The 27484-nt window shown below is 43.6% G+C and overlaps 4 protein-coding genes across 5 annotated transcripts; 3 read left to right on the forward strand and 1 right to left on the reverse strand.

The window, feature by feature from the left end:
• Positions 1-3650: 3650 nt before the first annotated feature.
• Positions 3651-5691, forward strand: gtf3ab (general transcription factor IIIA, b). The gene is made up of 9 exons (XM_072378485.1): positions 3651-3902; positions 4045-4139; positions 4229-4325; positions 4433-4521; positions 4603-4676; positions 4752-4832; positions 4928-5160; positions 5390-5443; positions 5540-5691. The coding sequence occupies exons 1-9, from the start codon at positions 3789-3791 to the stop codon at positions 5669-5671; spliced, it is 969 nt and encodes a 322-aa protein (XP_072234586.1). The 5' UTR covers positions 3651-3788; the 3' UTR covers positions 5672-5691.
• Positions 5692-6068: 377 nt separating this feature from the next.
• lnx2a (ligand of numb-protein X 2a) lies at positions 6069-18832 on the reverse strand. 2 transcript variants are annotated; one of them, XM_072378781.1, is made up of 11 exons: positions 18693-18832; positions 15931-16489; positions 11871-12106; positions 11640-11777; positions 11217-11416; positions 9304-9717; positions 9012-9185; positions 8618-8795; positions 8303-8528; positions 7863-8021; positions 6069-6835 (listed from the first exon to the last, which is right to left on the reverse strand). In XM_072378781.1, exons 2-11 carry the CDS (start codon positions 16332-16334, stop codon positions 6700-6702), a joined length of 2265 nt encoding a protein of 754 aa, XP_072234882.1. In that variant the 5' UTR covers positions 16335-16489; positions 18693-18832; the 3' UTR covers positions 6069-6699. The 2 variants fall into 2 exon arrangements, with proteins under 2 accessions (XP_072234882.1, XP_072234883.1); XM_072378782.1 differs by lacking the exons at positions 15931-16489; positions 18693-18832 and adding an exon at positions 15427-15915.
• A 1199-nt stretch (positions 18833-20031) lies between these two features.
• On the forward strand, positions 20032-23415 carry LOC140284265 (uncharacterized). Its single transcript, XM_072378098.1, has 3 exons — positions 20032-20193; positions 20704-20778; positions 22070-23415. Exons 1-3 carry the CDS (start codon positions 20105-20107, stop codon positions 22419-22421), a joined length of 516 nt encoding a protein of 171 aa, XP_072234199.1. The 5' UTR covers positions 20032-20104; the 3' UTR covers positions 22422-23415.
• A 101-nt stretch (positions 23416-23516) lies between these two features.
• pdx1 (pancreatic and duodenal homeobox 1) lies at positions 23517-27448 on the forward strand. Its single transcript, XM_072378096.1, has 2 exons — positions 23517-25071; positions 26577-27448. Exons 1-2 carry the CDS (start codon positions 24693-24695, stop codon positions 26960-26962), a joined length of 765 nt encoding a protein of 254 aa, XP_072234197.1. The 5' UTR covers positions 23517-24692; the 3' UTR covers positions 26963-27448.
• Positions 27449-27484: the final 36 nt, after the last annotated feature.

The raw sequence follows: 27484 nt of genomic DNA on the forward strand, positions 1-27484 counted from the left end.
AGCTTACACTAGTTGTGCAGTAGGTGGCAGTATGCGCCTGGATGTGCATTGACCAACCGACATAGTCAGACTTGTCCTCCAAACAGCAAATTTACCGAATAATAATCCATAGATGCTTCTTTATTTCAGTAGGTGAGACTTATTGGTCTGTTAAGGGAACGATTCAGCAATAACCATCAGGCTTATGATTTCTCAAGTCTGTTGGAGGCGAAGTGTTCCATCTTTTTTCTCTTATTCAGGTAGCATTGTTTTGCCATCCAGTTGTTTCATATTAGTGAAAGTTTCAGAAGTAAGTGGACACCATAACAGAAAAAAAATTCAAAGAGATATGGTTCAATACGAATCTGGTGAGTCAAAAATAACATTCATAATCCACTTTTTACCAGAAAAAATAAAAGCATGACGTGGCTGTTTAGTTTTTATATCTAATGTCTGGATCTGAATGCATTTTTCAGACGATCAGCTGCAAATTATTGGTTGAAAGGACCAATAAATATTTAGTTTTATTCTCTCTGCTTGAGTGGGTTCTGTACAAATAAAGATATGTTTAATGGTTATACAATGTTTGATAGGAGAAAAATGAGGATTTATATGAGCGCTCATCACACCTGTGTGTCGTTGTGGACGACTTGATGTGAACTGTTTAATCAGTGGAGGCTGAATGGCTGGCTGGTTATGTGACAAATAGGTTATCTCACCCCACCTCAGTACTTTTCCAATATTTGCACAAATTAGGGCCAGTTTGCAGAGATAGGGCCAGCAGCTTGGGAAGGAGCTCAACAACAAAGTCCAGAGAAATTCTATTTGAATTTCTGTGTGTTCATCGATTGATTTTTGTTTTTTGTTTCTCAGGACAGAAAGTTGCAGATGATGGTACTTGTGAAAAAGTGAAAAAATACTTCCGCAGTGAGGAAAATGAATCTCGTAATCCGTTGTGAACAATAGTCCTCTTTTAGATAAACTCACAGAGGTTGTCTTTCTGCACCTTCATAACCCTGCTGGCCTGAGGTCAGGGAATTCAGACACCGGTCTTATCAGGACAGAGTAATAAGTGTTCAACAACCTGAAGTGATAAAACCAGGAAAACAAAATGCAATCAATCAATGAGCAGGTTGGCAGCCAAAGCTCTTGGTATTGATCGCTGGGGTCTGGATTTTGCTTGGGCGAATTTAGATAAGTGAAACGTTATCTTCGGTTTTCTGTACATTATGTATTGCTTATTCCTCCCATATGTAACGCCCCCAGCTTTCTTAAATCTCAGCTGTTGCTTGCCTTGTCCTGTTAAGATTTTCGTCTTGCCTATATGTCTACAGTAAGCCCTTTGTGTGTGTTTGATGTCACTGACACACCACAGCAGCGTGACCCATGGAAGTTACTGATTGAAGAAACAAAAAGTAAATAGAAGGAGAGAGAAAGCAAGCAAGAGGGTGGAGGGCCGAGAGACCTGGCTTGTGGATAAAAGCTGTGGAGCACTATGAACTCCTTAATCACACATGTTTGACACACACAGATTGAGTCTGTCAGCTCAGCCAGCAGCTCGGAGCAGCTGTATCGACCCAGGTGTTACTTATTAACCCCCCCCCCCACGCACACACGCACTCAAACAGTAGATAATTGGACGCGAACACAGACGAAAGTTTTTGTGTAGAACTGCTGCACATAAGAGATATACAGATATGACATTTCACAATTACAAGCCTGCACACCTTAGTTGAATCACTCTGAGAGAGACTTTTGGTCTTTGTGGCTTGGGTCTGAGATGAAACTTTAGGAGAATTCAGACTTATTGTCAGTTTTACTAAAAGCCCTCTGGCAGTGTGAGTCCCTGTAATAAGTATTGACAGTGTTGACTTGTATCAGGAGTAACAGGAGCATTCATTCTGGAAGGAGATACAGTATGACTGTAAGAACAGCAATCTGTAAATAGGGTTTATTCCTTTTGTCACTGTGCTGTGAAGTCCATAAATGAAATGCCTTTCATTTGTATTGCACTGGAGTGAAGCCGCTTTAACCCAACAATCTCCTTATGTCTCTGTAAGGCCTCACAATTTCTCACGCTCCCCTAGTTCTTTAATAAAACAAACCCAAAGTGGTCATGAGAGTTATATTTGTGACAGTGATTCAACTGTGGGTGTTTTTCTTTTTTTTGTTTGGCAGTAGGCCTGAAGGTTTCCAATGTCTGATAAAGGCATAGCAAAAAAAAATCCCATTGCAGGACAAGCAGAACACATGTCTGTGTGTGATGTGTGGGGTGAGAGTCTGTGTGGTTATCAGAGACAGCCAGGTGTAAGCATGGCGTTATATGTGGATATTGGGCCAGCTGTATTGATCCTATCCCTGACAGCGGAGGTGGAGGTGGAGGTGGTGAGAGGAGGCTGGATGAGAAGAGGAGAAGGTTGATAACAATGTCAACTGACCCAGGCATGCTTACCTGAAGCGTGGGAGGGCACTGAGGTGACGCCCACTAGGCTCTCAATAGGCCTTATTCACAAAAGTCAGTCAAAGGTTTCACATGAGAGCAGGGCATGGACGCAGAGGGTGATCTGTAATGTTTAGACAAGCAGATAGTGCCATTTGATTGTCTAGTACTCTTTTCTAGCCTTAGAATTTCAGGCTCATGTGTTTTAAGGCCTTTTATCTTTTTGGATCTAGAACGACACATTGAATTTATAAAGAAACAATACTTGCTATGTTGCTCTAGGCTTTGTTGTGTGGAATAGCGGTGTCTAACTCTAGCACATTTTGAACAGATATTGCTTTATAATGGATAGACATGAAAGGATTACTTTGTGCACTGGCCCAGGGGCCCAAGGAGCCTGAGAGAATTCTTACAGGATGCCGCTTGATACTTGCCAGTCAATCAAAAGACCACGAAGAGGTGCAAAAACAATGACAAAATGATCCAGAAAAATTCCTCAAAACGACAGAAAACAACTCTACAGACTTGAAAGAATTGGAAAAAAAGAGATTAACAAAGAGATTAAAAATGCCACAAACTAAGTATTGAGAGAAAAGAATTACAACTAGAACACAATCTAAAATTTAAAAGAAAATTTCAAAATTAATAAAAGGAGAAAAACAACTTCAGAGACAAAACACACGCACACAAAAACACTGACTCAGAGATTCACAACAACTACAAAAGAACTCAATGAAAAGTCTTTAAGTACATGTTTCTAGCCCCCCCCCCCCCTAAAAAGACAAACTAATTTGTTTCTTTCTCGTGACAAAGGATCACACGGAAAACCAACTTCTCCGACAATAAATCACACCTATCTGAGACTGTTATTGGAGGACTGATAAGATAAATATTAGAGGAGTAAATTCAGAATGTGTCTGATAAATGGAGACGTGCAGTCACCTCCCTTCCTGCCTGTGCACCACACAGCAGATCAGCAGATACGGGTACATCCTGCAAGTCGACACGCTGACATTTTTAAAGCTTGTATCAATCAGTGTGGAGGAAAGACCCCTAGACTTTATAGTGTTTGGGTAGAGGTGAAATCACTTTTACACTAAGGAAGTTAAATCATTTTCCAGCATCTAACATCACATGCACCACTGAGTGTGGGAGACTTAATAATGTGTTATAAAATTTCTCCTGAGAAATCCTGAAATCCTGAGATTTCCGTTTGAATGAGCCAAGGCACCCCGCTCTCCTCCACAAATGGTACATTCCAATAAGATAAATTAAACACAGGTGAGCTTATGGCTGTGGGTCACATTGTGTCCTACCAACTTACATTTGTGATCAAATCACAACACAACCCCTAACACCCCTATTAAAGATGGGGGAAAGGTTGCAAAGCCAAAAAAGCTATGTTTGCTCTTTTTTTGATTGTAAGGCTACGTTTAGTAAGTCGTGGAAGCTAGAGGCTCACCTATGTAAACACACAGGGCTGGTAAGTGGCTCGGGAATACGAGAAGTCAAATTGAACATGTGTAAACAGCTGGCAGGAGATTCACCGACAGCTAAAAGTTGTGATTGAATGACTTCTGATGGCACAGTTTTTTTTTTTTTTTTTTTTGCTTCCTTTGTGTCAGAAACCATTTTCCTGTGAGACCTGTGACAAGAGCTTCTGCACTCGCTATCAGCTCAACAGACATGAGCTGAGTCACAGTGGGGAGAAGCCACACAAGTAAGCTGCCTCGTCCCTGACTGAAATTCTCCGGCAAAGAAAGTTTCAGGGTTTTTTTTCCACAGTATTTTACCTGCTCTGCTCTCCAGGTGTCTGGGTGATGGATGCTCTAAAGCCTTTGTCACAAATGCCAGCTTGAAGAACCACATGGCTCGAGTCCACCAGCACCAGGAAAAACTATATAAAGTACAGATATCATTCCTATACTACTTAATTTTATTTTGCAAGTCTCTCTTGCTGTGATTGACTGTAATTCTGCATCACTTTTGCACTCGTCTCTTTGTTTTCTTTAGTGTGACATTCAGGGCTGTGGAAAGGACTTCAACAAGAAGAGCCAACTGAAAACCCACAAGTGTGAGCACCAACAGCCTCTGCCTTTTCAGTGGGTAACTTAAAAATGGATGTATGACTAATCATTTTAGTCTTGGCGCCTCCTAAACTACTTTTTTTTTTTTTAACATAGCTGCTCTTTCAGCGGATGTACAAGAGAATTTCTCAGTGAGGGAAAACTGAAGCGTCATCAGAAAGTGCATGCAGGTTGGTTGGTTACCAGAACGTGTGGCTTGTTTATTTTCAATCAGTGTTAAACTTAAATTGTTTTTTCTGCTGCAGGTTATTCTTGTGCCACTGAATCGTGTCCTTTCAAGGGGAAAACCTGGACAGAATATCTGAAGCACAGAAAAGAACATAAAGGTACAAATATGCCTCTTTTTTTATGCAATATTTCTAATATTTGTTAGTAAGATGCTGAAACACAACTAGCACATTTTTGATAACTTTGCACTCAGTCAAGGTGCCATGTGGAAACTGCAAAAAGCTCTTCAACAACGCCCGGTTCCTGCACCTGCACGAGCTGCGTGTCCACTCCGGGGAGAAGAGACTGTTTTCATGCCCCAGAGAAGGCTGTGACAAGAAGTTCACCCGTCGCTTCAACTTGGAGAATCATGTACTGGGTGACCATGAGGGGAAGAAACCCTTTAAGTGTGCCTACGCTGGCTGTGGGAAGAGTTTTACCATGAAGGTCAGCAATCACCTCAGGGTGGGGGTAGGCACTAGCAAGGAAACTATGAGCACACAGGTTGTTTGGAACTGGTCTGCCCTTACATTAATCCAACAAATGTTGCAGTGTCTGACGTGAACAGTTAATTGGAAGAAACTCTGCAACATCGCAGAGTAGTAGCTTTTTGGTACTTGTACAGAAATGTACCTTGACTATCTGTTAAAATGTTGGTGTTGTGGAAACTCATTAGGAAAGCCTGTGGCGACACGGAGTGGTGCATGACCCAGCAAAGAGGAAGCTGAAGGTAAAGTGTCCTCAATTATTTTTTATTTTAAAGAAATGAATTTTCTCCTGTGTCCTTGTGCATGATGCGGTGGTTTTATATGTGCTCTCATTCCAGAAACGACAACCCAAAAAGAACCAGCCCTGCAGGATGGTGCAGCAGGTCAAACGGGCAGCTGCAGCCAGTCAAGCAGAAACCAATCAGCTTTCTGCAAAGCTGTGCAACACGACTTTAGATGACAAATCTTGAGGCTGTATTAATTGACTTGGATGTGGAACATTTCTGTTATAGTTTGTTTAAGCATGTGAATAAAGCCGCATTCAGTAAAGCATTAAATGGTCAATCTTTGCATACCTGTAGAAGTCTAAATCTAGGTAGACTGAGTTTTCACATCAGGTGTGTGAGGTCAAACATACTTTGGGCCACCTTTTATGCAGTATTTTTATTGTATGGTTTTACTAGTATTGAGACTGATCAAGGTGAATGCCCAGCATGGGTGCAAATGTTTAGGGTGGTTGTTGTTGTTCGTAGAGGGACCCGACGGTGAGCCTCCACAGCACAGAAACTTTGAAGTGCCTTTCAAGATGCTGCTAAAATGTCAAACTGTTTTTCAGTCTCCTGTGATATGGAAAAGAACACGGGTATCAATCCTTAAAAGGAAATGTTTATTTAACAAACTAAACGCATTCACACATGTATAAAATGCCAGCTGATGGGACAGCTGGTTGTCATGGTGATGAGGCCTGAGGGCAGCTGAGCCCCCAGGATGTGGCAGGTTTCTAATAAGGCCTGAGGTTTATTCAGATGGATACAGCGCTGGTGTGGCAGGACAATCTGTTAAAGTGTTTTGAGGAACAGACCACTTAAATTTTTTGTTTTGCTTTTAAAAACATTCTACCTGCGACGTTGCGTCCACCTGAATACAACCCTGGATTCTACCACTGCCCAGTAAAGTGAATACAGCACAGATCGCCTGTTAACAGTTGCAGTACCAATCTCCCTGTGGGAGTGAAGACATGACCATATGAACACAGCAGTGTGTTGTGTGAGTGCAGTCTGTCGAGTGACGTGGTACAATCTGGATCAGTTCCCACCTGGTCAGGACAGGCTTAGTCCTGCTGGGTCTACTACAGTTCTGAATGCTTTTGGTCCTGGATTAAGCCTGGTATGGAGCGATGTACAGTAGCATGTACCAGTTCACTTTGGCCAAGGTCGTTCCCAATATAGAACATTCTGCGTCGACTCCGGAGTGTGTAGCCTGCTGATTTTTGTCCTAGCTACACCAGGCTACCTGGCCAGGAGACCACAGTCAAAGCCACCCGGCTGCGCTGCTCTTTTAACATCGGAACCAGTGCCGAGTGGCTCATTCCTGCTGTCGACAGGCCGTTAACTGCCACTATCATGTCACCACACCTAGAACGACACAGGAAGATGTCAGCATGTACTTTTTGGACTATAAACAGGAACTGACAGATTGGTGCGGTGTGGTATCATATGCGGACAAGTTGTGTTAGAGGACAAGATTAATTAGCTAATAATCCTTAAATGAAAATGATTTCATAAAAGCACATCATGTTTTTCTTTAATGTTCAATGTTCATATCAAATGAAGGAAAAAAATGAAGGAAATGAGTAATCCATGCAAGCCAAAAGCTAGTCTTTTACAGCAATGGAGCTCTATGGTGCAAGACTTAAGAAGCTTTGGTGACATTAGCTGTCTTGGTAGGAGGAAAAATACATCAACACCACATGTGTCCTTAAATTTCTGGGTAAATAATATTTTCTACTTAGAATATTAATTGAAATATTGAGAAAAAAGGCACACAGAGAGGAAGACAAACAATTTAACTCGTAGGCTACAGGAAAATTTATGAGAAACAAAAACAGTAACATGTCCATTCACTAAATCTTTTGTTTGACTACAGCACAAGGTTTTTATACCTCCAACGGATGCAAATTTTTCTAATTTATATGCATACAATTAATGTGCAGAGACAAGGTTTTATTAGTTGTTAGCTGCTTTAGATGAGCCAGTGATGACGCAGCAAAAATACAGAGCCTATAAACCTTGGTGTAAAAAGAAGAGGGTATACGCTGCTAATCTTTGCCTACCGAGCTCTCACAGCTGCTGAACAACTACGAGATGATTTTCTTTTTTTAATGAAGCCTCACAATGTTGAAGCACATAGGTCTTTTATCTTGAACTGTAATGAACATCATGCAGTTGTTCCTAATGCATGTCAGTGTGAGATTCATTACATCAAATAATCAGCTAAATAAACACGAAAAAAAGATGCATTGTTCTTGGAATGTGTTCTATCATCACGCCACTCTCATCTATCACAACCTGGAGGTCACAGTTTATCTGCCTGCTATTTTACCACTATATGACCGCTAACGTAAGTGACTGATAGTCATGCGAGGAACAACTAATCACTCACTTCAGGCGGCCGTCATAGTATGCAGGCGTGCCGAGGACGATGGTTTTGATAAAGAATGCCTGGTTGCCGTGACTCTCCTCGTATCCCCCAACGATGCTGAAGCCCCAGCTACCAGGGTGGCTTCTCCGCAGCACAATCTCATGGCTGCTGTGCAGGTAGCTGTAAGAAAAGAGCAGAATGCTGAGTGAAGGATGGGCTGGACAGACAAATACCAGTATAGAGAATGGTTTCCTATCATTTGGATCTCTGCTTAAAGAGCTTAAATCAGACTTTATTGCTCTTTATACTTATAACAAACTTAAGCTAATCATGAACAATTTCTGTTGCCGAAGATCTTTGAATAACAACAGATTCTGGATTCAAACATCCAGGTTTTGCACATTCATATACAGAGCTTAAGTATTTTCCCTGTGATATTCTTGCTGCCTCTGTGCGCTAACCTGGGCAGGCCCAGCCACATGACCCAAGAGGGGGACCAATTGGCATCAAAATCACTGTCGTGAGTGTGAGGCAGCAGCTCGTCATGCTCGTGCTCCTCCACCATGGTGACCTCCAGCACTCGCAGCTGAACTGAGGGTGAGGCAGCGCTGGCCTTCAAGGTGCCCACAGCCTCACTGTGGCTCAGGTATGTCAGGTCCTGACCATTGATACTCAGCAGGACATCACCTGAGGGAGGGAGGCAAGAAGATTCAGAGCTCTCTGAGGTTCCGATGTTCAACTGATCCTGTTGTCAGAGTTTAAAAGGGAGTGTTCACCTCTTTTGATTCTCCCATCCCTCGACAAGCAGCCGTGAGGTTGGACGCTTGTGACAAAGATTGGCAGCTCCCCGCTCTTACTGCCCCGCCCTCCTGCTACAGTCATCCCCAGAGACTCGTGAGGTTCTTTCTTCACAGTAATGTGTTTCTCCTTACAAGTCACACACTGGGACAGGTCCTACACAAAAAAAGGCTCAACCTCAACCTCAAAGCAACAGAGTATCATAAAATCCCACTAAATAATAGTAAATTCTGTTTTTAATCATACTTTATCATATACCGCATTCTTTCTATGTAAAGGTGGAACTGAAAATACAATCACATGCAAGAGGGAGGTGGAAACACACACACACACACACACACAGCCCTTCCACACACACACACATCTCCTCACTCTGTGGGTGCTGGTACGGGACAGGTGTATGGGCACAGGACTCGGAGTAGAGCTGTGATTAGGCAGGAAGTGGTCAAGGCAGTAGAGGTCTCTGGTGGAGCTCGATTTTGGTGGTGGGGGTGGGGTGGGTTTGCTGGGTCGGCCAATCAGCAGGTTGACTCGCTCTCCGCTGGCCTAGAGAGACAGAGTTGTCAGAAGTGGTGCTTTGTAAATTAATGTGAAGTGACAAATTTATCTGTCCTTAACGATGAAACCAAAATAAACCAGCTGCAGTGACAACATGCATCCACACCTGTATAATCTGAGCAGCCTGCTCAGGGGTGCCGTGGCGCAGGTCCTGGTCGTTGACTGCCAACACGCGGTCGTTGCTCCGCAGCCTGCCATCCTTCGCTGCCAGGCCTCCCTCCAAGAGATCCAACACAAAGACTCCTGATTCATCCGTTCGTCGCACCAGCTTGATGCCGAGCTGCTCTGTTGAGTCTCGCTTGTTTAGCGTGATTCTCAGTGTGGCAGGGCTGGACGGGGTGCCTTCAGGGGTGGAGCACGGGGCATGGGGAACAGCTGGGGTGGAGGAGGAAGATGAAGGAGGAGCCCGAGAGGCACAGCGACGCTCCCTAAGTACAGTTAGCTGCAGGGTGGTGCAGGGTCGTGCCAGGGTGGAGAGAGCAAAACTGTGTGGCACGTTGCTGATGTCCACATTGTTCACCTTGGGGAAAGAGGTATCGAGAAAACTTAAGAGTTAAAACTGTAAAAAGAAAAGAGTTCTTTATTTGTGCTCAGATACTACTGAGAAGCATTAGCTATCATTTAAATCACGCGTCCAGCCACCTGACAAATGAATGTCCATTATTCACTATGTTTTAGCTCTGTTTTAGTCTCCGAGAGTACAAGAGAAATAGAGACGGCTCCCGAACTGCTTTATTTTAATTAATCAATTCAGGTTTGCTAGCACTAACTCTGGTTTATCGCATCTTTCTAGCTAAAAACATTCATTTGTATTGGGAAAATACTGCTTAAAGCAAACATCAAAAATGGACAAAATGATTTCATAAAGAAATACTGTATATGAAGATGGAATTTAGATTAAATGAAACCTTCTCAAAATCATCTACAAGGCAAGAACAACTATAGACAAAAGCAACACATAGAATGCTGCGAAACTGTTGAGGTCTGACCACCAGACAATTTTATGTTTTGCTATAAATAGTTAAGAAAGTCCGAGGTGAAAATTAGCTGCAAAAAACATGACAAACATTCAGTGTTCAGCAACCATCATCCCCCAGCACCACCATATTACAGAACTGCTGCTTGAATGGAGAATTCAGGAGTAAAAGGTGCCGAGCGCTCAGAGATATGGCCATAAGAGTCAGAAGTTGAAACATCAAATTTAGGCCAAAAACCTGAAGACAGATTGTTTAAAGGCTTAATGGACAGATTAAATGAACAGATGGATGACCTGTGGCTGGATCACAAGTGGACACATGGTTGCAAAGAGTTAGGTGCCAGCATAAGATGTAGTGTTACAGGCTGTTGAGCTCGTTGGAAGTTTAAAGTGGGTAGTTTGTGGAAGGTACTCTCTTCAAGTGGATGCAAAAGAAGACATCTGCTGTATTCTAAATGATTGAGCTCTCTGCAGGATACACCCATGTGGCTATCAAACAAAGGCCTCAGAGCGCTGGTTGTGCTGTTTTTAGCAGTTGGACCAGCCTGCTTGACCTGGTTTAAATGGTGATCAGCTGGTAGGCCAGCTACCACCTGTGAAAATCTAAGCTCATGTTGGATTTTCTAGAAGACTCTCCTCCTCACGTGACTTAAATCCTAAAGAGAATGCGAGATTTAATGAGAGGGACAGACACAGGTCCCTGAAAAACATTCGGGAGGCTGTGATTGCTGCTTCGTGAAAAAAATGGTTGAGAACACGTCAAGAAACTAAAAAGGCAGTTTCAGAAAAGAACGGTGACCTTAATCGTCAGTGAATATTTCACAAAGGCCAAAATCGAATTATATATATATACCCCTTTTAAACATCTTATCCTAAAATATGAGAATTCTGTAAAAGAAATGTAGACCCTCTAAATCTGCCAAAAGAATTTGTCATAACCTTTCTTATATAGCAATGTGTAAGAGTGTGTAGTAAATGATGAATATCTTTAATAAAAGTTAGCTAAAAACGCTGAAAGATCAAAACAGAAATGATCGTCTCACCTGTAGTATCTGATCTCCAGCTAAGAGCCTTCCGTCTCGTGCGATGACCCCGTCTCTGTACACTTCTTGAATTACGATGTTTATGAGAGGTGTCTCATTTCCACCAACGATGCTGATCCCCAGCTCAACATAGGGGTTCGCCCGATGGACCTCTATGGCAGTAATCTCTCCTTCAGGAAGGGAGGGCAACTTCACACATCCTAATGGATAAACAGATCACATTACACAGCTGCATTTCTGAAAGTAATTTCCACATACTACTTCAGTACAATGTTGCCTGAATGTAATTATCCTTTTTTTTTTTGATTAAATCTCTTGCAATCACAGGGAAGACAAGCTGCAACATTTCAGAGTCTCCGGTCTATTGTATCCAGCTTTAAGCTTTAAGAGGATGCTCAGTTTAATGAAGGACTGACATCATACCTTCCTCAGCAGACAGAGGTGGGGATTCAGGACAGTCCCAGCCAGAGGAGGTGGAGCTAACAGAGCGGAGAAGATGGATGCACGGATTACTGAGGGGCCGCTTTACCCTGGGGACCACACACTCCAGCCCCACCACACCTACAGACAGAGAGGACATGAGGGGATGAATGTTGACTTCACCGACTTCATTAACAACTGAAATCTCTTCTCTTTGAGCAACCCCAAACTCACTGTCTTCTTCGGTGCTTTCCTCAAAGGCAGGGTTATCGAGGCCGGCGTCTTCCGTCCACACAGGTCCATTGCTGCAGGCGTTATCAGGTCCAGAGTGTGGCGAGGGCGTGCAATCTCTCAGGTCTGTCTGTGGAGAAAGAGGCGACCTGGGAGGGCTGGTCACCATCGCTCGCTCATCCCCGCTCTCACATCGTGGCCCGTCCACGCTCGTCTGCGGACACTGAGTCCCAGGACACCTTTCACCAAGCAACAGGTGTCAGTTTGTTAGTCCATCTGACACATAAAGAAAATCAGGTTTAGCTCAGTGAATCTAATGTAATTTGATCCCGTCAGGGAATTCGTTCGTTTGTTTGCTGATGCCTCCACAAGAGAAGTCAGAGAGTGCACAGTCAGTTCCAACATACTGTAGGATGCAGCACCACCACACTTTGTTTAGCTTTCTTTGTTGATGATGATTTATCATCAGTTTTGGCATTGATTATATTTCTTCATCTTCCTCAAAACTACATAAAACTCAAAAAAGGTACATCTCAGACTGTACAGGCCTCAGTTAGCATGTTAAATAGCAAAGTTCATGATAGTGCAATTGGAAAAAGACTTGCAAGTATGACTTGTTTGAACGGTTTGCAGGAGAAAGCCTCTTCTCCCTAAAAAGACCACGGTGGCGAAGGGCTCTTGAGCCGAGCTTGTTTTGTAACCACAGGACAGAACTCCCTCATTGACATTACAACACTTCAATAATCTTGAAGTAAAACTTTTGCGACATTAGCTTTTTTGATTTTATACTTAGCCTATCTGACCTAGATCCACAGATGACTTTATATAACTGTTTTAATTAAAACTTTTCTAATTAGAAATGTCTAATTTCTAATTCTAATTTGGCATTTTGTAGAGACGCTAATTTGTAGAGAAGAGATGTAAAAAAAAAAAAAAAAACGTGCACAGAAAAATGAGAATATGTTGACTGATTTACTGAAATAACAAGTCTCTTTTTAAGCCAACACAGAAATCCTGTGCTAACTGCCATTAAGTTCTGTCACTCCCCGCTGTTGTTTCCTTAAAAATGACAGCAAGTCTGGAGGAGAACTAAGACTCTGCCCTGATCCAGAAATAGAAACATTTAAAAATACGCACACACGGAGAGATTGAAAGGATCGATGTGGTAACGTCCTTAATTGACTCTGAAGTGTTTAATGTAAGAGGCAGCTTACAGGTGAAAGGAGTTCTCATGTCCTCTTTTTCATGCTCAGTGTCAACAGGAAATTGTTCTGAGACTAAACCTTTATCAAACCAGAGCTTGTACTGATTTTTGCTTTTAAAGGCTGTCATTTAAGTCCTTTGGATCGGGGAGAATGAATCAGTTTTGACATTCACGGTGCCTACGGAAAGATTTCTTTTCACAATTCCCCACAAGGGCAATTTCAGGAAATGTTTCATAAAGCTTCTGTTAGGACTCTTGTAAGTGAGATATGGTACATTATTCCATCATATCTTTAACACACTTCTACAACCTGACTACTCAAGTCCAGCGATGCCAATCTGAACAAAAGGATAAGGCACACACACCGCTATATAGGGCTTCACAGTTGGTATAGGCCAGAGTGAAACCCAAGCCCAAACCTATGAGACATGATTGACTCAATGTACAGATCTGGGGAAGAATACAAGAAAACTTCTCGATGTGCCAAAAAGTACAGCGGCCTCTATCATTCTTGAATAGAATCAATTTGGAACCACAGACGGACGTCTAAATCTGACCGCTCAGCCAAACAGAGAAATCACAGACGATGCCCTTTTTATTCCATAAGTAACCATGAAGCTCATAGTCACTTTAACTGCGATACAGAGTTTCTTTGTGGAGATGAAATACTCTCACAGAAGGACAACTGTCGCCTCACCAAACAGGCATTTAAGGCAAAGTGACCACAGAAGTCCTTCCTCACCCAAAGGCATTACAGCCCACTGGGAGTTGGCAAACGAGCATGTGCTATGGATTCCAGGCGCTGAACTTCATTAATACCATCTATGATAGTGACAGCAATAGTTAGTGGTATCTTTTTTTTCTGCAACACAGATTTAGAGACTGATTAGGACAAGGGGCAAAAAAAGACAATAATCTAAGGTATGCTGCCAAGAAAAGTGATTATGGAAAACTGCGAAAGCCACATCGTGACCCAGCCAGAGTTCAGACAAGAACCCGGCAGAGGGTGACTGGAGACTTGAAAATGTCTGAGCACCCCATCCAACCCCATTCAGCTTGAATGTTTCTACCTAAAAGAATAGACGACGCCTCCTAAGGAAATGTGTACCAGGACTGTGGGTTAAAAAAAAAGCTGTATCCCTCTAAAGATCACACTAAAATGTGTTCAACTTGAGAGGGGAGAGGGGCTGTAAATTTGCCATAGACTCTGTGCACCCTATCAATAATAAACCATTCCACCTTGACTGCACTATGGAACACTGTGTCCTGGCACTCCCATCGTTTAATCTAATGTTCGGCATCGAATTCGTAATCCTTAACATAAACAATGGCGACTGACAATGTCACACGCTGGGACAGCAGACTCTTGGCTCCTGTTAGCATCTTAGAGCTGCAGGGTAGGGGAGCAGTGAACCCATGTGGGGCCGAGGTTTAATCTTTGCTAAAGAATATCACGTTAGTCCTCATTTGACCTCATTTGATCTATCTTGCTACATTTCCCCTCAGCATAACTACATATTGACGTGCACAACCTTTACTAAGGCTTATCAAGACTATAAAAGACAGATGACAAAGAGGTTTAAACGATCTGCTACGGTGAAATCGGGAGTTTTAGCCTCTTATTTGGTCAGGAGAAATACTTTTCTTGTTCTTGGACTATCATTTAGCAAAGATGTTCTTCTAACAAATCAAAAGAGGAACCTTACAACACATACTTCTGTCAGATACGCTACAGATACTAATAATTAAGTCATTTTAAAAGCTTTAATACATCTCTTACACAACATTAATTAATTTGCCAGCACCTTGCAATGGTCACACTGGCCTTCATTTGGCTAAAGATGCATAGCCTTGCTTTAAAGACAATAAAATAAAGAGCTAATGAAGGCTGCCCTGCAAAAACAGCTGACTCACAAAGGGTTTTACCATGTTGGTATAGACAGCCTGTGAAGCTTGTTAAGTAAAATATCCACGACTCAAGTGAAGGGTTAGATGGTCAGTCAATAAGCCACATCAAAACACCAGGGTTTATAGCAAAAGACTTCAGCCACCAACAAGGAAGTCTGCTTGCAGATCTATAACACTGATTATATCATCAATGCCGGATGAAGAAATATCAATGCAAGTAGTTTAAACTCACCAAGCACTGCTGCATTTGTTTCAATGTTTACTCATACGCAGAATTTGCACAGCTTCTGTCTACAACAATAACTACATATCCTGGATGGCCTATAGCAGAGCAGATCTATGTAACATCTTCAATTTTAGTCAGTGGCAGTCAAAAGTGGTCAGTGAGAAAAATGCCTTTTTGTCATCCCCAAAACCTGACCTCACGTCCCACTGTGTTCCACTCACCACAGACCAGGGTTGCCCTTGGCTGTCTCACAGAAGAAGTGGTTGAAAAGGTCTCTGGTGTTGAAGTTGCCCAGCATGATTGTGGAATGAGAACATGAAGCTCACGATCAACCAACCCATGACTGCGGTAGGGAACCACTAATCCTCCGTCACATGACCTACAGCTCAATAATCCCTTCAGGGTCTCACAGCACCTGGTCCAAATGGGCCAAAAGCCAAAGCGTCTGGATGGGAGGGGGACATTTAAGGTTAAAGAACGGTGGGTAGGTCTATCTGAAATGAACTATTATCTATTATTTACCCACAGCTTCTGTTGAGAAACAAGCCGGCAAGTTCTTATGGCATGTGAAACCAAGTATCTTCTGTCTTTGTTAATTGCCTTACCAACTCCGACACAGCTGAAATAAAGCTGCATTACCACTATAAAGCTTGTGAAATCCTGCTTGTCGTGCAAACACAGCTCTCGTGCATTGATCTGTCTAGTCTATATATCATCTTTATTACCTGTGTTTGAGGTGTGCTTCCAGGTCACATCGAGGCATGCTGAGAGAGCAGACAGGACTCAAAGGACAGGACACAGACAGCTTGTCTAGCAGCTTGTGCACCAAGATGCTGGATCTGCGACATGCCTGCAGCTGCAGTCGTGTCCTGTCCAGAGGGCAGAAGTCCCTCTCCTGGAGAAAGCTGCGCAGGCAGCGGGCACAGAAGGTATGTCCGCACGGTGTGTCCAGCGGCTGCACCAGCGGCTGCAGGCAGATGTGGCACACCAGGTCGTCGTCCACCTCCAGGCGGTAGTTATAAAGGTGGTTCTCCCAGCTGCGGTGGATCTGCCCACACTCTGGACACAGAGGCTCCACCGCTGGCTCCACCGGCCTGGCGACATCCACCTCGCAGCCTGGGCTGCCCATCTCTTCTCCTTCAGCACAGCTCAACTTTGGCACAAATGACTCCAGCGGGGCTGCAGGGATGGGAAGGGGCACGCAGACTCCTATCCCATAAGCTTCAAAGGTTGAACAGGTTGCGGAGAGGACAAATGCCCCCCGGTGGCTGATGGCACATCACCCTGCAGGTCAGAGGGCACAGCAGAAGGGTTTAACAGATGTTTCAGGAAAAATAAGCAGTGTCTGATTATGAGTTTGTGCATTTATTCATGTGGCAAATGCTTTGTGCACGTGTGTGTTTGCACGAGATCGAATGTGGCACAGTGTGTGTGTGTGTAACTGTACAGAGATTATGTATTGCTGCTCCTGTCCGCTAATCTGACAGTATAATCTCTCTTTTACTCTCGCCTGCTCCAATCTTCCAATTCCACAGAGAGGGAATTATCCGGGATTGAAGTAGAGAGAGGACACAGATCAGAGAAAGAGGGATAGGGAAAGCAAAAGAGAGGGAAAGTAGTGTCGGCAGGTGGTAGTAAGTAGCAAGTGGATGTAAAAACAGGCAAGGAAAAGACAGAAGGGAGGGCGCATACATGGTTGAAGCTGTGAATGGCACTAAAACCCACTAAAGAGATTGAAAAAAAAGAAAGGAAAATGGCAGAATGGCTCAGGTCATGCACAGTGGATGCAATCAGTCTCCTCTGCAACAGAAAGAGAACATGCCTAAAGCACAGTCTTGAAATAAAGCGTGCAGACAGTGTCCCCAGAGCTAATGCAGCAAGTATGCACTGATCGTTTCCTCAGCGTTTCACATCCAAAGCCATTCAGACCTTCAGCAAGCTCTATTAGCCCCTGTGGGCCTGATGCCGTCAGCGGACAGCAGAGGGCGTGCCTCTCCACTGAGCGGGCCAGCCAAGCCACACTGACTACCTGCCTCTGTTCCAGCAAGGGTCTGCTCCTGTCTCCATGACGACCTGGATCCTGTTCTGTTCAGCAGGGCTTGACATTCAGAGTGTAGCCAGAGAAGGATGCAGAGGAGGCTCACAACAGATGCACTACTCCCAGCAGGATGCTCTGCTCCTTCCTGGTACAGCCTGAAAGCTTGTCAGACGGCACAGATGATGATAATGATGATGATGAGAATCCCCTTGGCTGCGTTTTGGCTGCTTTTTTTGTCTCGTCTCCGTGGCTACCCATTTCTGTGACAACCTGTCCCTCCTGTCTCCTTGGATACCGGACCGGTAGCTACTTATTTCTGCCTCCTTCAAATACGTGCTCCTGTCTGTGTGTGACTGGCTGCTTCTGTCTCTATCCCGCAGCTGGACATGAATTAATCATGAGGACACAAGGCTTCTCTGTTCCTATAACAAAGCTGTGACATCACCACATCACACTCAGACTTGTAGACATGCAAGCACAAGCCTCATACAGGCAAAAAGCAAACACGCACACTCGTCAAGCACAAGAGCTTTTTTAGGTACCAGCCCCTGTGAGTAATCTCTATCAATAAGTAAAGTCTTCATGCTCACTGTGAGCATTCCAGAGTCCTGGCCATGAAAAGCACTTAAATCTATTTTAACCAGAGCAGGACTCTATTGCAACAGATTATTCTACACAACTACGACAAAGACTGGTAAATGCTCGTGAAATACTTTTTATTTTCAATACATGAGTCTAAAGCCGCGTTGTTGTTATATCTGCACTCCCTCCTATATTCTTAAATGACAGTCTTGCCCATGCACCTGTCTCTGCTCATTGTTCAGTTTCCACAAATGACAAAACTAATCTTATAGCACATGACAGGCCAGGGACTGCTACGTGCAGGAATTACATTTTCAAAAGGAGATGAGATGATGTTTTAGGCCACAGACTGAAAAACTCTCCTCTCGGCTTAGCCTACTTTTTTTTATATATAAAAACCCCTGTCGTCATACCTCATCTTTAAAAAAAAAAAAAAAGAGAGAGAAAAAAATCCAGAAAGACTGTTAGCCACTTGCAAGAAGAGGCCCGCAGCCATTCTGCTAGTAACGCAATAGGCTGGTTTTATTTTTCCACAACAGCCAGACATGGCAGTGATGACAACAAAAACTCAACCTGATATAAAATTCAATTTGCAATCTTTTTTTTTTTTTTTCCCAGCCATAGTCCTAATTTACCTCGACAAGGCACCACCTGCTATGTCATGATTTCTACCGGAGCGATTTGTTTGGATTAGAACATTGTTAGAAATCATTGCCCACCCCCGCCCCCCCACTGTCTGACTCCATCCCACCCTCCACGAGCGGAAAAGCGAAGACAGAAGAAGCGACAACGGCAATATCAATGCAAAGCCAGCCACACACTGACACCGTTCGTGTAGACAGTGAATGTATGCAGATGTGATGTTACCTATTCCGGCTGCTCCTCCGCGCCGCGCGCTCGGGCCCCAGAGAGGGGGGCAACAATTATCAGCTGCGGGACCTCAATCACGCATTCGCCGCAACGAGAGGACCGTTCCGCAAACCCCGCACGAAAACGCCCCCGTGCCTTTGGGGGCTCTGACCCCGCCCACCGCTGTCCGTCAATGGGAAAAGGCGGAGTTTGCTGCTGTCAATCCGGAGCGGAATTAGAGGTGGCTTCTTAACCGCCTGCCCAAAAACGTGACTGATTTCTTGATTTGTCAAATATGAAAATGGCAGCATTAATCAGAATCAGAAGTGGCTGTATGCCGACAGAGCGACTTCCGAGTGAAACCTTTAGAGTTGCTTTCATAAAACTAGAGCTTTAGAGAGCGCTCTAAAAGGATTGAAAGTTTACAACCTGTAGAATAAATTCTGTAAAGGTTCTCTAATCTCTAAAGGTTTACTTTGTTGTATCCTTATAGGTCTTTTAGAAAACATTCCCTGAATGTTTTCTAACATTTACAACTTCAACAACTTTAACAACTTTAACCTCACAGAACAAAAACAACTGTTTGTTATGTATATAATGCTATTGTATATCATATCATATGTAGGTTATCATAACGTAAATGTAATAATAAAATAAAATAAAATAATAATAACAAAAGCCCATGTTAAATATTTGTAGGCCTATGTAACACGTTAAGTATCATGTTTTTAAGTTTAATAAGCATGATATTAGAATAATGAACAAAATGGTGTTTAATTAAAATAAATTATCTTTGCTCGTGAATCACAAACAGGAAGTTTCTTCCGTTTTGTTTCAAATGTGCATTCATGTCTTCAAATAGTCTATCAATATTGAACCATTATAAAACATAAACCATTGATGGTGATAAGTACAAGTTAATATGTTAATAAATAGTTTACGGCTTATCAAATTGACAATAATGTTTAGTTTGCAAATACAGACATTGAAAAGCAAAACATGAAATAATCCTGATAAAAAAAATACTTTTCAATTGCAGGGTTGAAAAACAAAGTACATAATCGAGGATTTTTTTGTTTCGTTATAGGCACATATTCCTAGTTAATACTCACCGTAAGAACAAGACTCTTTAACTTTACGTGCAATGCAGAAGTTGAGTTATACTGATGCTTTCGGTTTACTGAAAATATCAGGAAGTTTTCATGTTGGTTTGTTAATTGCTTTCATCAAAACAAACAACAGAATATCCGACAATAACCAAACAATTTCGGCGTATCTTTAATATTTGGCAGGTACGTGTTGAATTGGCGGGGGTCGGAGGATTTGTGAATGCTGGAAACGACCAGGCACTGTTCAAGGCAGCCAAATATACGGGGTCCTCGGTTGAAGGACCTCGCACAGAGGTAAACAAGAGATGTGCGTTAATTAGCATGCGAGCATCGATTTTAGCTGGACAAATTTCACGAGTAGCAACGTCTGTACGTCAGTACGTGATGGCGGAAGAGAACGAGCTGGAAAAGTGAGTAGCTTTTAAAAGATTTATTCTCGGTTAATGTAAACCGCTGGCGTCTGCGCACACCTCAGACAGGTTTCCTCCATAACTGTTACACCACGCCATCAGTCGCAGTGTAGCCCTGTCGGTAGTTTCCAAGCTGCTGTGTTGTCAGACACGTATGAGTTCCGTGTCTTCGGCCAGATTAGCCCTTCAGAGATACATTAGCTGCCTGTGATGTGTTGTTAAAGGTCGGCTGAATCAGTGAGTCCCCGCTGATGAGACTCTGCTGACTCAGCGGGTCGGGTCAAACGGGGACACTGCTGCTTCTCTCTCATTCATTCACATCTCATTATTCACTTCTACTCTCGGCATTACTCGCACATTAATGGATCATTCTCCCCTCGGCTCCACCTGGAGCTTTTTGCCATCTTTGTCCTCAGCTTCTCCCCACGCCCTGTCGTTCTTCAAATGACTTCCTTTTCTCTCTGTGTGTGTGTGTGTGTGTGTGTTGTTTTTCTGGATCTGTCCATTCAGGCGCGCGATAGATGAGCTCCTCAAGGAGACTGACAGAGCCCGGGTGAGAGCAGAGACCATGGGCCCTGCAGGATGGTGAGCACTGTGTTTGAAATGTCATCTGCATGCGCCTGTCATAGACTATGCCTCACTGTTGCATATCAGCTTAGCCTGGGTGGTTTATTTAGTTCTAGTCTGTATGGTTTGTTTTCTTACACTTTGCACTCTCAATTAGTCCAACTGCTCAGGTTCTTGGCCTGTGACAGCAAGAGCGGATATTTTTCAGTGTACTTGGTCTCAAAAAGCCTGTGCTGTGTTAATTTACAGGTAAAGGATTACAGTCAAACAAATAAAAGCAGCCTTTAACATTTTCACCGAATAAGTTCAATGAATAGAAATGAATGGCAGACACCGCCAGGACCACCCCTGCAGTTCCTAACCTCTCTGTATTCTCAGTGGTTGAAATATGCGTTCTAGATAATATACTAATGTATTAGATATATTTTCTGAGATTTGATGCACACACGGGGTCATCGCTTATTTCTTATTCCAGACATGTGTTTCACAAACTAGTTTGGAGCTAACCGTGAAGACACCACTTAAGTCTGCACATCCATCTGCTTAGCTTTGATATGTTCTCTTTGGAACCGCTCCGCTGGACCGAACCCACATTCATATTGCTGAATGTAAAAGCTGATACAGATGCCTGGAGCAGACCAATATCATTCGACTGATGCATCTCAGTGTGGCAGTGCTGTCAGACTCCAACACAGTGAGCCTCAAGAGTCCTTTTTATTTCCATGTGACACGCAGTTTCACTCAGCAAGCCATCGTTGCACCCTTTCGATAAATCTTTCCTTTTGATTTACTATTATTATTATTATTTTTTTAGACGTGAAAAACTTTTTAGGAATCTTAGAACCTTCAGTGTTTGGAGCTCGGTGTTGTTTGTTCCTGCATCAGGGCCGGGGACTCAAAGAACCCTCAGCAAACTCATGAAAGAGCTGACAGGACAGAACCATCTTCAGTGAGGACAGATGCAGCTTGTAACTTAAGAACAACTTAAGTTATAAATAAAACATCAAAACAAAGCAGTTCAATCGCATAAAACAGTCATCTGAAATACATATAGAAGTATGTTTCTATGCTCTAACTAGCGCAAGTTAATGTGGGAATTATTGTATTATTAATTGGCTTTTGATTGTGGAGAATTAAATCAGGTTGACATGCATAAAGAGGGGGTTCAGTATCCTCAGTGCTATCCACTTCACTCTGGATAAACCCTTTAAAACATGAGTTTTTGGTGCAGTATCTGTCCTTCTCATAGTCGTGTTACTTGAAGCTGTCGGATGACTGAATCAAATGTCTCTGCTCGCATCTCTGTCAGGTTGAAATGCCCTCTCAGGAGCACCAACAAACGCTTCCTCCTCAACACCCTGCGCTCCACTGGTCTGCAGCGGCGCACCGAGGAGCCCAGAGCCGCACACTCCGCCACAAGGGGGCGTCTGAGGAGCGAGTCCCCGGACAGGCGACGGGACAGGAGCAGAACACCTCCAATACACCACAGGAGTTATGGAGGCCACACAGACCATAAACATAATCACAGGGACGGCCGCCAAGACCACGATAAGCGGCTGGACAGAGATAAGGACACGCGCTACAGACACAGAGACGACAGAGGCAGGAGACATGCCGATGAACAGAACAGAGACAAAAACAGGCAGATACAGACTTCTTGAATGAGTTTGGTTGTTTTGGGAAGGAGCATTTCTTCTACAGAGCATCCTGGAAGCACAGAGGCAGAGTTGAAATAGATCTCTGATTAGCCACCGCAGACAGACGGGGGAGACCTGTGTTGTTCACCTGCTGTTAAACTGAACCAGAGGACTTTAACTTTTCATTCCTCTGCTCATAGAAAAAGGAGGTGGAAGCCTGTTGGCTTATTAGCTTTTAAAGTCTAAATATGCTTAGTTGAGCCCTTTAAATTCCCCACACAGCCTAGATAAAATCTTCTTTTTTTTTCCCCCCCACCAAGATATGAAGTAGCAAAATGCCAGCCAGCCTCTGTGTGGAAGTTTCCCTGGAAATCTTGTTTTTTGCCGACATTTCTGCTCTCCTCCTTCTCACGTGCCTCACAGTGGGGTGTAAATGTGTGTCACTTGGCGCAGACAAGACTTAATCTCCGTTAGAATGTCGTTACCATTGTTCGGTTCTTATTTACCTGGTCATGATGTTTACATAAGCCATGCTCCTGTCACCACAGGGTAGGCCCGTTTTATCGCCCGTTCAGCTTTCTGACATGTATGGGCCAGCTATCAGAAACGCTTTTGTTTGTCAAAGGAGAGAAAAAAAAAAGTTTTCTTAACGCTCCTAACTTTACCTGACTCCTCCTGAACAAATAGCCTCTGACACACAAATACATGTGATTTACTTTAGGCTGCAATAGTTACAGTTATAATGATAACCCAGAGATTAAACCTCTACTTGTCAAGCAGCATTTTCCTGGGGTTTTGTGGGGTTATAGGGGCTTTCGAGGCAGCAGATGGACATTTGCTCAAGCATTAAAAGTGCTGTAGTGCTGTTTATATCTTTCCTCATCCATTTGGCCTGTCTCCAGAATCTTTTTATTGTTCCCACAGCTGTCCGTATTTGTGGCCACATCCACCCATATAGGGCGTTTTGTTGCATCTCTTCTCCTCTGCCCATTAAAAATGTCTGGAAAGTTGTCTAAAATGCCTTTAACGCGTGTCATGCTTCATAAATCACGTTGTCTATCTCCACTGAAGTAGAGAACGGCCTGGGTTAACTGTTTCGTTCCTCTTTGCAACAGTGATCAAATATAAATACCATTAAGCCATTGTGCAGGGGGGGTGTTTTGCATAGAATTGGTTTACTTGAACTTTATTGCGTCGCTGAGTGCCCCATTAAGATACCGTGGAAAGTGCCATAATTGCTTTTGAAGATCTCAGTGCAAATAGTCTATTGGTACTGTACACACTGTCAGAGTAAAAGCAGGATTATCCTGTAAAATAAGATGCATAATAAGCATTTTACAGCGTGTTGCGTCGCAGGTGAGCTTGTGAGTCTTGGAGACGCGCACCACGCGCCCCTTGGTTAATTGAGTTCAGTCGCTCTCTCCACCTTAATTGGTTTACCACGAGAGCTGCTGTTTAATGGGGCGAACACACACGCGGCCGCCAACAGGCTAATGGGCGGCAAACATGGTGAGAGTGCATCCAGTTTGTTGTCGCCAAGGGCCCTTCGTGTGTGGACGGCGGGCCCACGCGCGCAAAATGGTGTTAAATGACGCATTTACAAAAGTGTAATGGATACGTTTTAAATCTCCGAAAGAGGTAGAGGGATGACCAGAAGGCGGGGGAAAAAAAAGATTTGTGGTGTTGGACGGGTTTTTTTGCAGCTGAGTTTCCAAGACAACTGTTTCTCCGTGCGGATCTCTTATCTCGGGTCAACCAATGTTTGCGCCCATACGTATCGATTTATCAGGTGCAGTGTGGAGACAAGAGATATATCCATATAAAAAGTAGGTTGGTGCCTTGTTTGAGGGTAATCCAACGTGTCCTACACGAGAAACGTCGTTCTGCCACGCTCTCTGAGTTTAATGCTACCTCTGTATGTGGAAGCAGGGAGCCGCAGATTCTCCTGTTCACTTGTCCGGGGACACAAGCAGGTGGATGCCAGGTAAACGGTGCGGTATTTACAGAGTGGAATTGATTTACGCGCTGCTCTGTTCAATTTACTGAAAAAAAAAGTCCCCAAGCTGCAGAATATCCTGGAAACTGAGCGCCATAGGTCTGCCGTTCTGAGCAAACAGTGAAACCAATGAGTCGGGCGCCGCGGTCACATGGTGACAGAGTGACACACCTGTGTGGAGCTGTCTGGGCCTCGCAGTTGCGCCACAGACAGGTAAAGCTGAAGGTCCACGCCGTGGGAGGGCAGGTACGGTGCATGTGCGCGCAAACGGCCCCCGCTGCCTCGGGTCCTCGCCAGCCATGAATCGAGAAGATCACTACTACCCCACTCAGGTTTTTAAAGACTCCTGCGTTTACCAGCGATCACAGGGTGATGACTACAGCCACAGCCCGCCGCCGTGCCTCTACATGAGCAGACAGGTTCACTCGGTCTACACATCACCGTCCCTGGGAGCCTTGGAGCAGGCAAGCCTCCCTGACATCGCGCCTGCCTACAATCTACCCAGCATGCGGGATGATCCAGGTGTGCTTCACCTCCACCACCCGCAGGGGCTCCAGCAGCCGTCCCTTCAGCCTCCAGGTTATGGAGACCCGGGAGAGCAGAGCAGATATCACCTCCCTTTCCCCTGGATGAAAACCACTAAATCCCACTCTCACACCTGGAAGGGACAGTGGGCAGGTAAACCCTCAAAAATCAGTAATTGTGTTTAATTTCTCAATGTGGAACCTGACGGTTTAATTAAATCAGAATGGGAACTTTATTTACTTGATCGCCAAAGGACTCTTATCAAGAGCGTTTCAGACTAACCTTATGAGGACTGCAATGACATCATGCGCCCAACAATATGTTCGTGGGTGTTTTCGTTTACCTTGTCAGCTTGTAAATGGTCCGGAAGGTTAGCGCGCTCGCTGTTATCAGGTCTTATCGTTCAAAAAAATGTGGGATTTCTCTGTACATAACTTTTTTTTTTTTACAAATCACCACATCTTAAACCCCCAATTCCTGAATACTACAGAGTACAATAGGCCGTTAATTCTCCAAACCTACCACACAAACTTTTGATTGATGTGGGCCTTATACGGAAAGGCTTTTCATTGTGAGATCATTTTGAAATTAGGAAAAGTTTTGAGATAATTCCATTGCAATTAGGTTTCATTTCCAAGAGGTTGAAGCTGCAAAATCTTTCTAAAATAGAATTAAATAGGTCCAAGTTTTTTACATACATATATGTGTGTGTATGTGTATATATTTATATGCAGGAAGTCTATGATCAAAGTCTTGAATACCTCGTTACTCTTGCGTTCATATTGTGTTTTAAAAACAAATCATACCTGGATTTTTAACTATTTCTGCCTATAAACTAAGATTCACTATTCAGATTCATTTCACCGATTTTTATTTTTGAATATGTAGATCACATTAGATAGAAGTCTGTGATGATCTAAGTTTTGAGTTAACCCTTTAAAGTTACCATAGCCCATGAGGCTCTGTGGCTTTTACTGCCCATGATATAGAATCTACAAGGTGACCGCTTTTGAACGTTTTCCTACTTTTTAATTTTTTTTAAATGCAAGTTATTCTTGATTTTGAAACGTGTTTATCGGTCACCGGTCACTAAACCCTGAACTTCACCGGGTCGAGGACTCAGGGGATTCTTTGAAAGAGACGAATTGGAGGTTCACGATTTGTTGGGATGATTCTTCGGCTCTCTTGTCTCCTTGTTCTCCTTTTTTATTGTCGAATCCATGCAACAACAATTTTTTTTTACAAAAACTACGTTTACTTCGGGTATCATAAACCACGATCAGTTATTAGTTGCACTTGATACCCTGCAGAGTTTCCGTGGGTCGCCACATGCACTGAGAGGCATTTTATTCAGTAAACACTACATATTAAAATGTTAAATCCTGCCTTCGCTCAAAATGATTAAACAAATGAACCCTGCTGGGCTGGCGACCTGTCCAGGTCCAATGGATGGATTATCAGAAATAAGAAAAAAACACATAATCAAGGTATGACAAACAGTCCACTTTTCGTCCCATTTGTTTCCGGATATAAACTACAGAAGCAGCTTATTTATGGTTGAGAGTTTTGTCCCCACAAAACTTCTTGAAATAATGTTTTTTAATGATACTGTAGGACATATATCATTTTGTAAAGACTGCACTTCTTTGTGACTTTAGGGCCTTATGTGATGGCTGAGACTGAGGAAAACAAGCGCACGAGGACTGCCTACACGCGCGCCCAGCTGCTGGAGCTGGAGAAGGAGTTCCTGTTCAACCGCTACATCTCGAGGCCGCGGCGCGTGGAGCTTGCGCTGACCCTCAGCCTCACCGAACGCCACATCAAGATCTGGTTCCAGAACCGGCGCATGAAGTGGAAAAAGGAGGAGGACCGGAGGAGGGCTCGGGGATCAGACCCAGACCAGGACTCCTCCATCACCTCTGGTGACCAGGGGGAGGCCTCAGGAGGGGTGTCCTCCACAAATGGACCTCACACCACGACACCTTCTGTTTCTCCGCTGCACGGCCACACTCTGTCAGGGTCTGGGCCCAGAGAACCCGCATAGACCCGAAGCAGGGACATACACTCAAGGCTGGAGCCTTTATAAATACTCCAGGGACCCTTTTTAAGTTTGTTTTGATGGAAACTCATTAGACAGACTTCAGTCGCGCATTGTAAAGTGGTTTCATTTGACAGGAATCAGCGGTGATGATAACAAGAACTATTTTTTTCTTGAAATAAAGGCGTGGTCGTTCAAATAAAGTCATCTCATTCCCGAGACCCGTTTGAAATGTCTTACTCGTTTTTTAACCAAAGGGATTTCACTTTATCGTACTGCGCCAAATGTGCTTTGAGATGTTCTATTTTGGTCACCAGATGGCAGACTGAGACAACAAAATCCCAACACGAAGACCTCCTTTTCCCATTTTGGAGACAACAGGGTTTCACCAGTGCAAACGCTTGCTTTGTCAAATTAAATGGTGGACTTTTTTACCCCAAGTGAGGCCAAAGTAAGGAATTGTGTTTATGAAAGTGTGTGTTATGTCAACAGTGTTTATTTTCCATATATCGGTGTCCACTCGTATCG

The sequence above is a fragment of the Leuresthes tenuis genome, unplaced genomic scaffold, assembly GCF_036924035.1.
Source record: "Leuresthes tenuis unplaced genomic scaffold, fLeuTen1.0.hap1 SCAF_24, whole genome shotgun sequence".
NCBI classification, from domain to species: domain Eukaryota; kingdom Metazoa; phylum Chordata; class Actinopteri; order Atheriniformes; family Atherinopsidae; genus Leuresthes; species Leuresthes tenuis.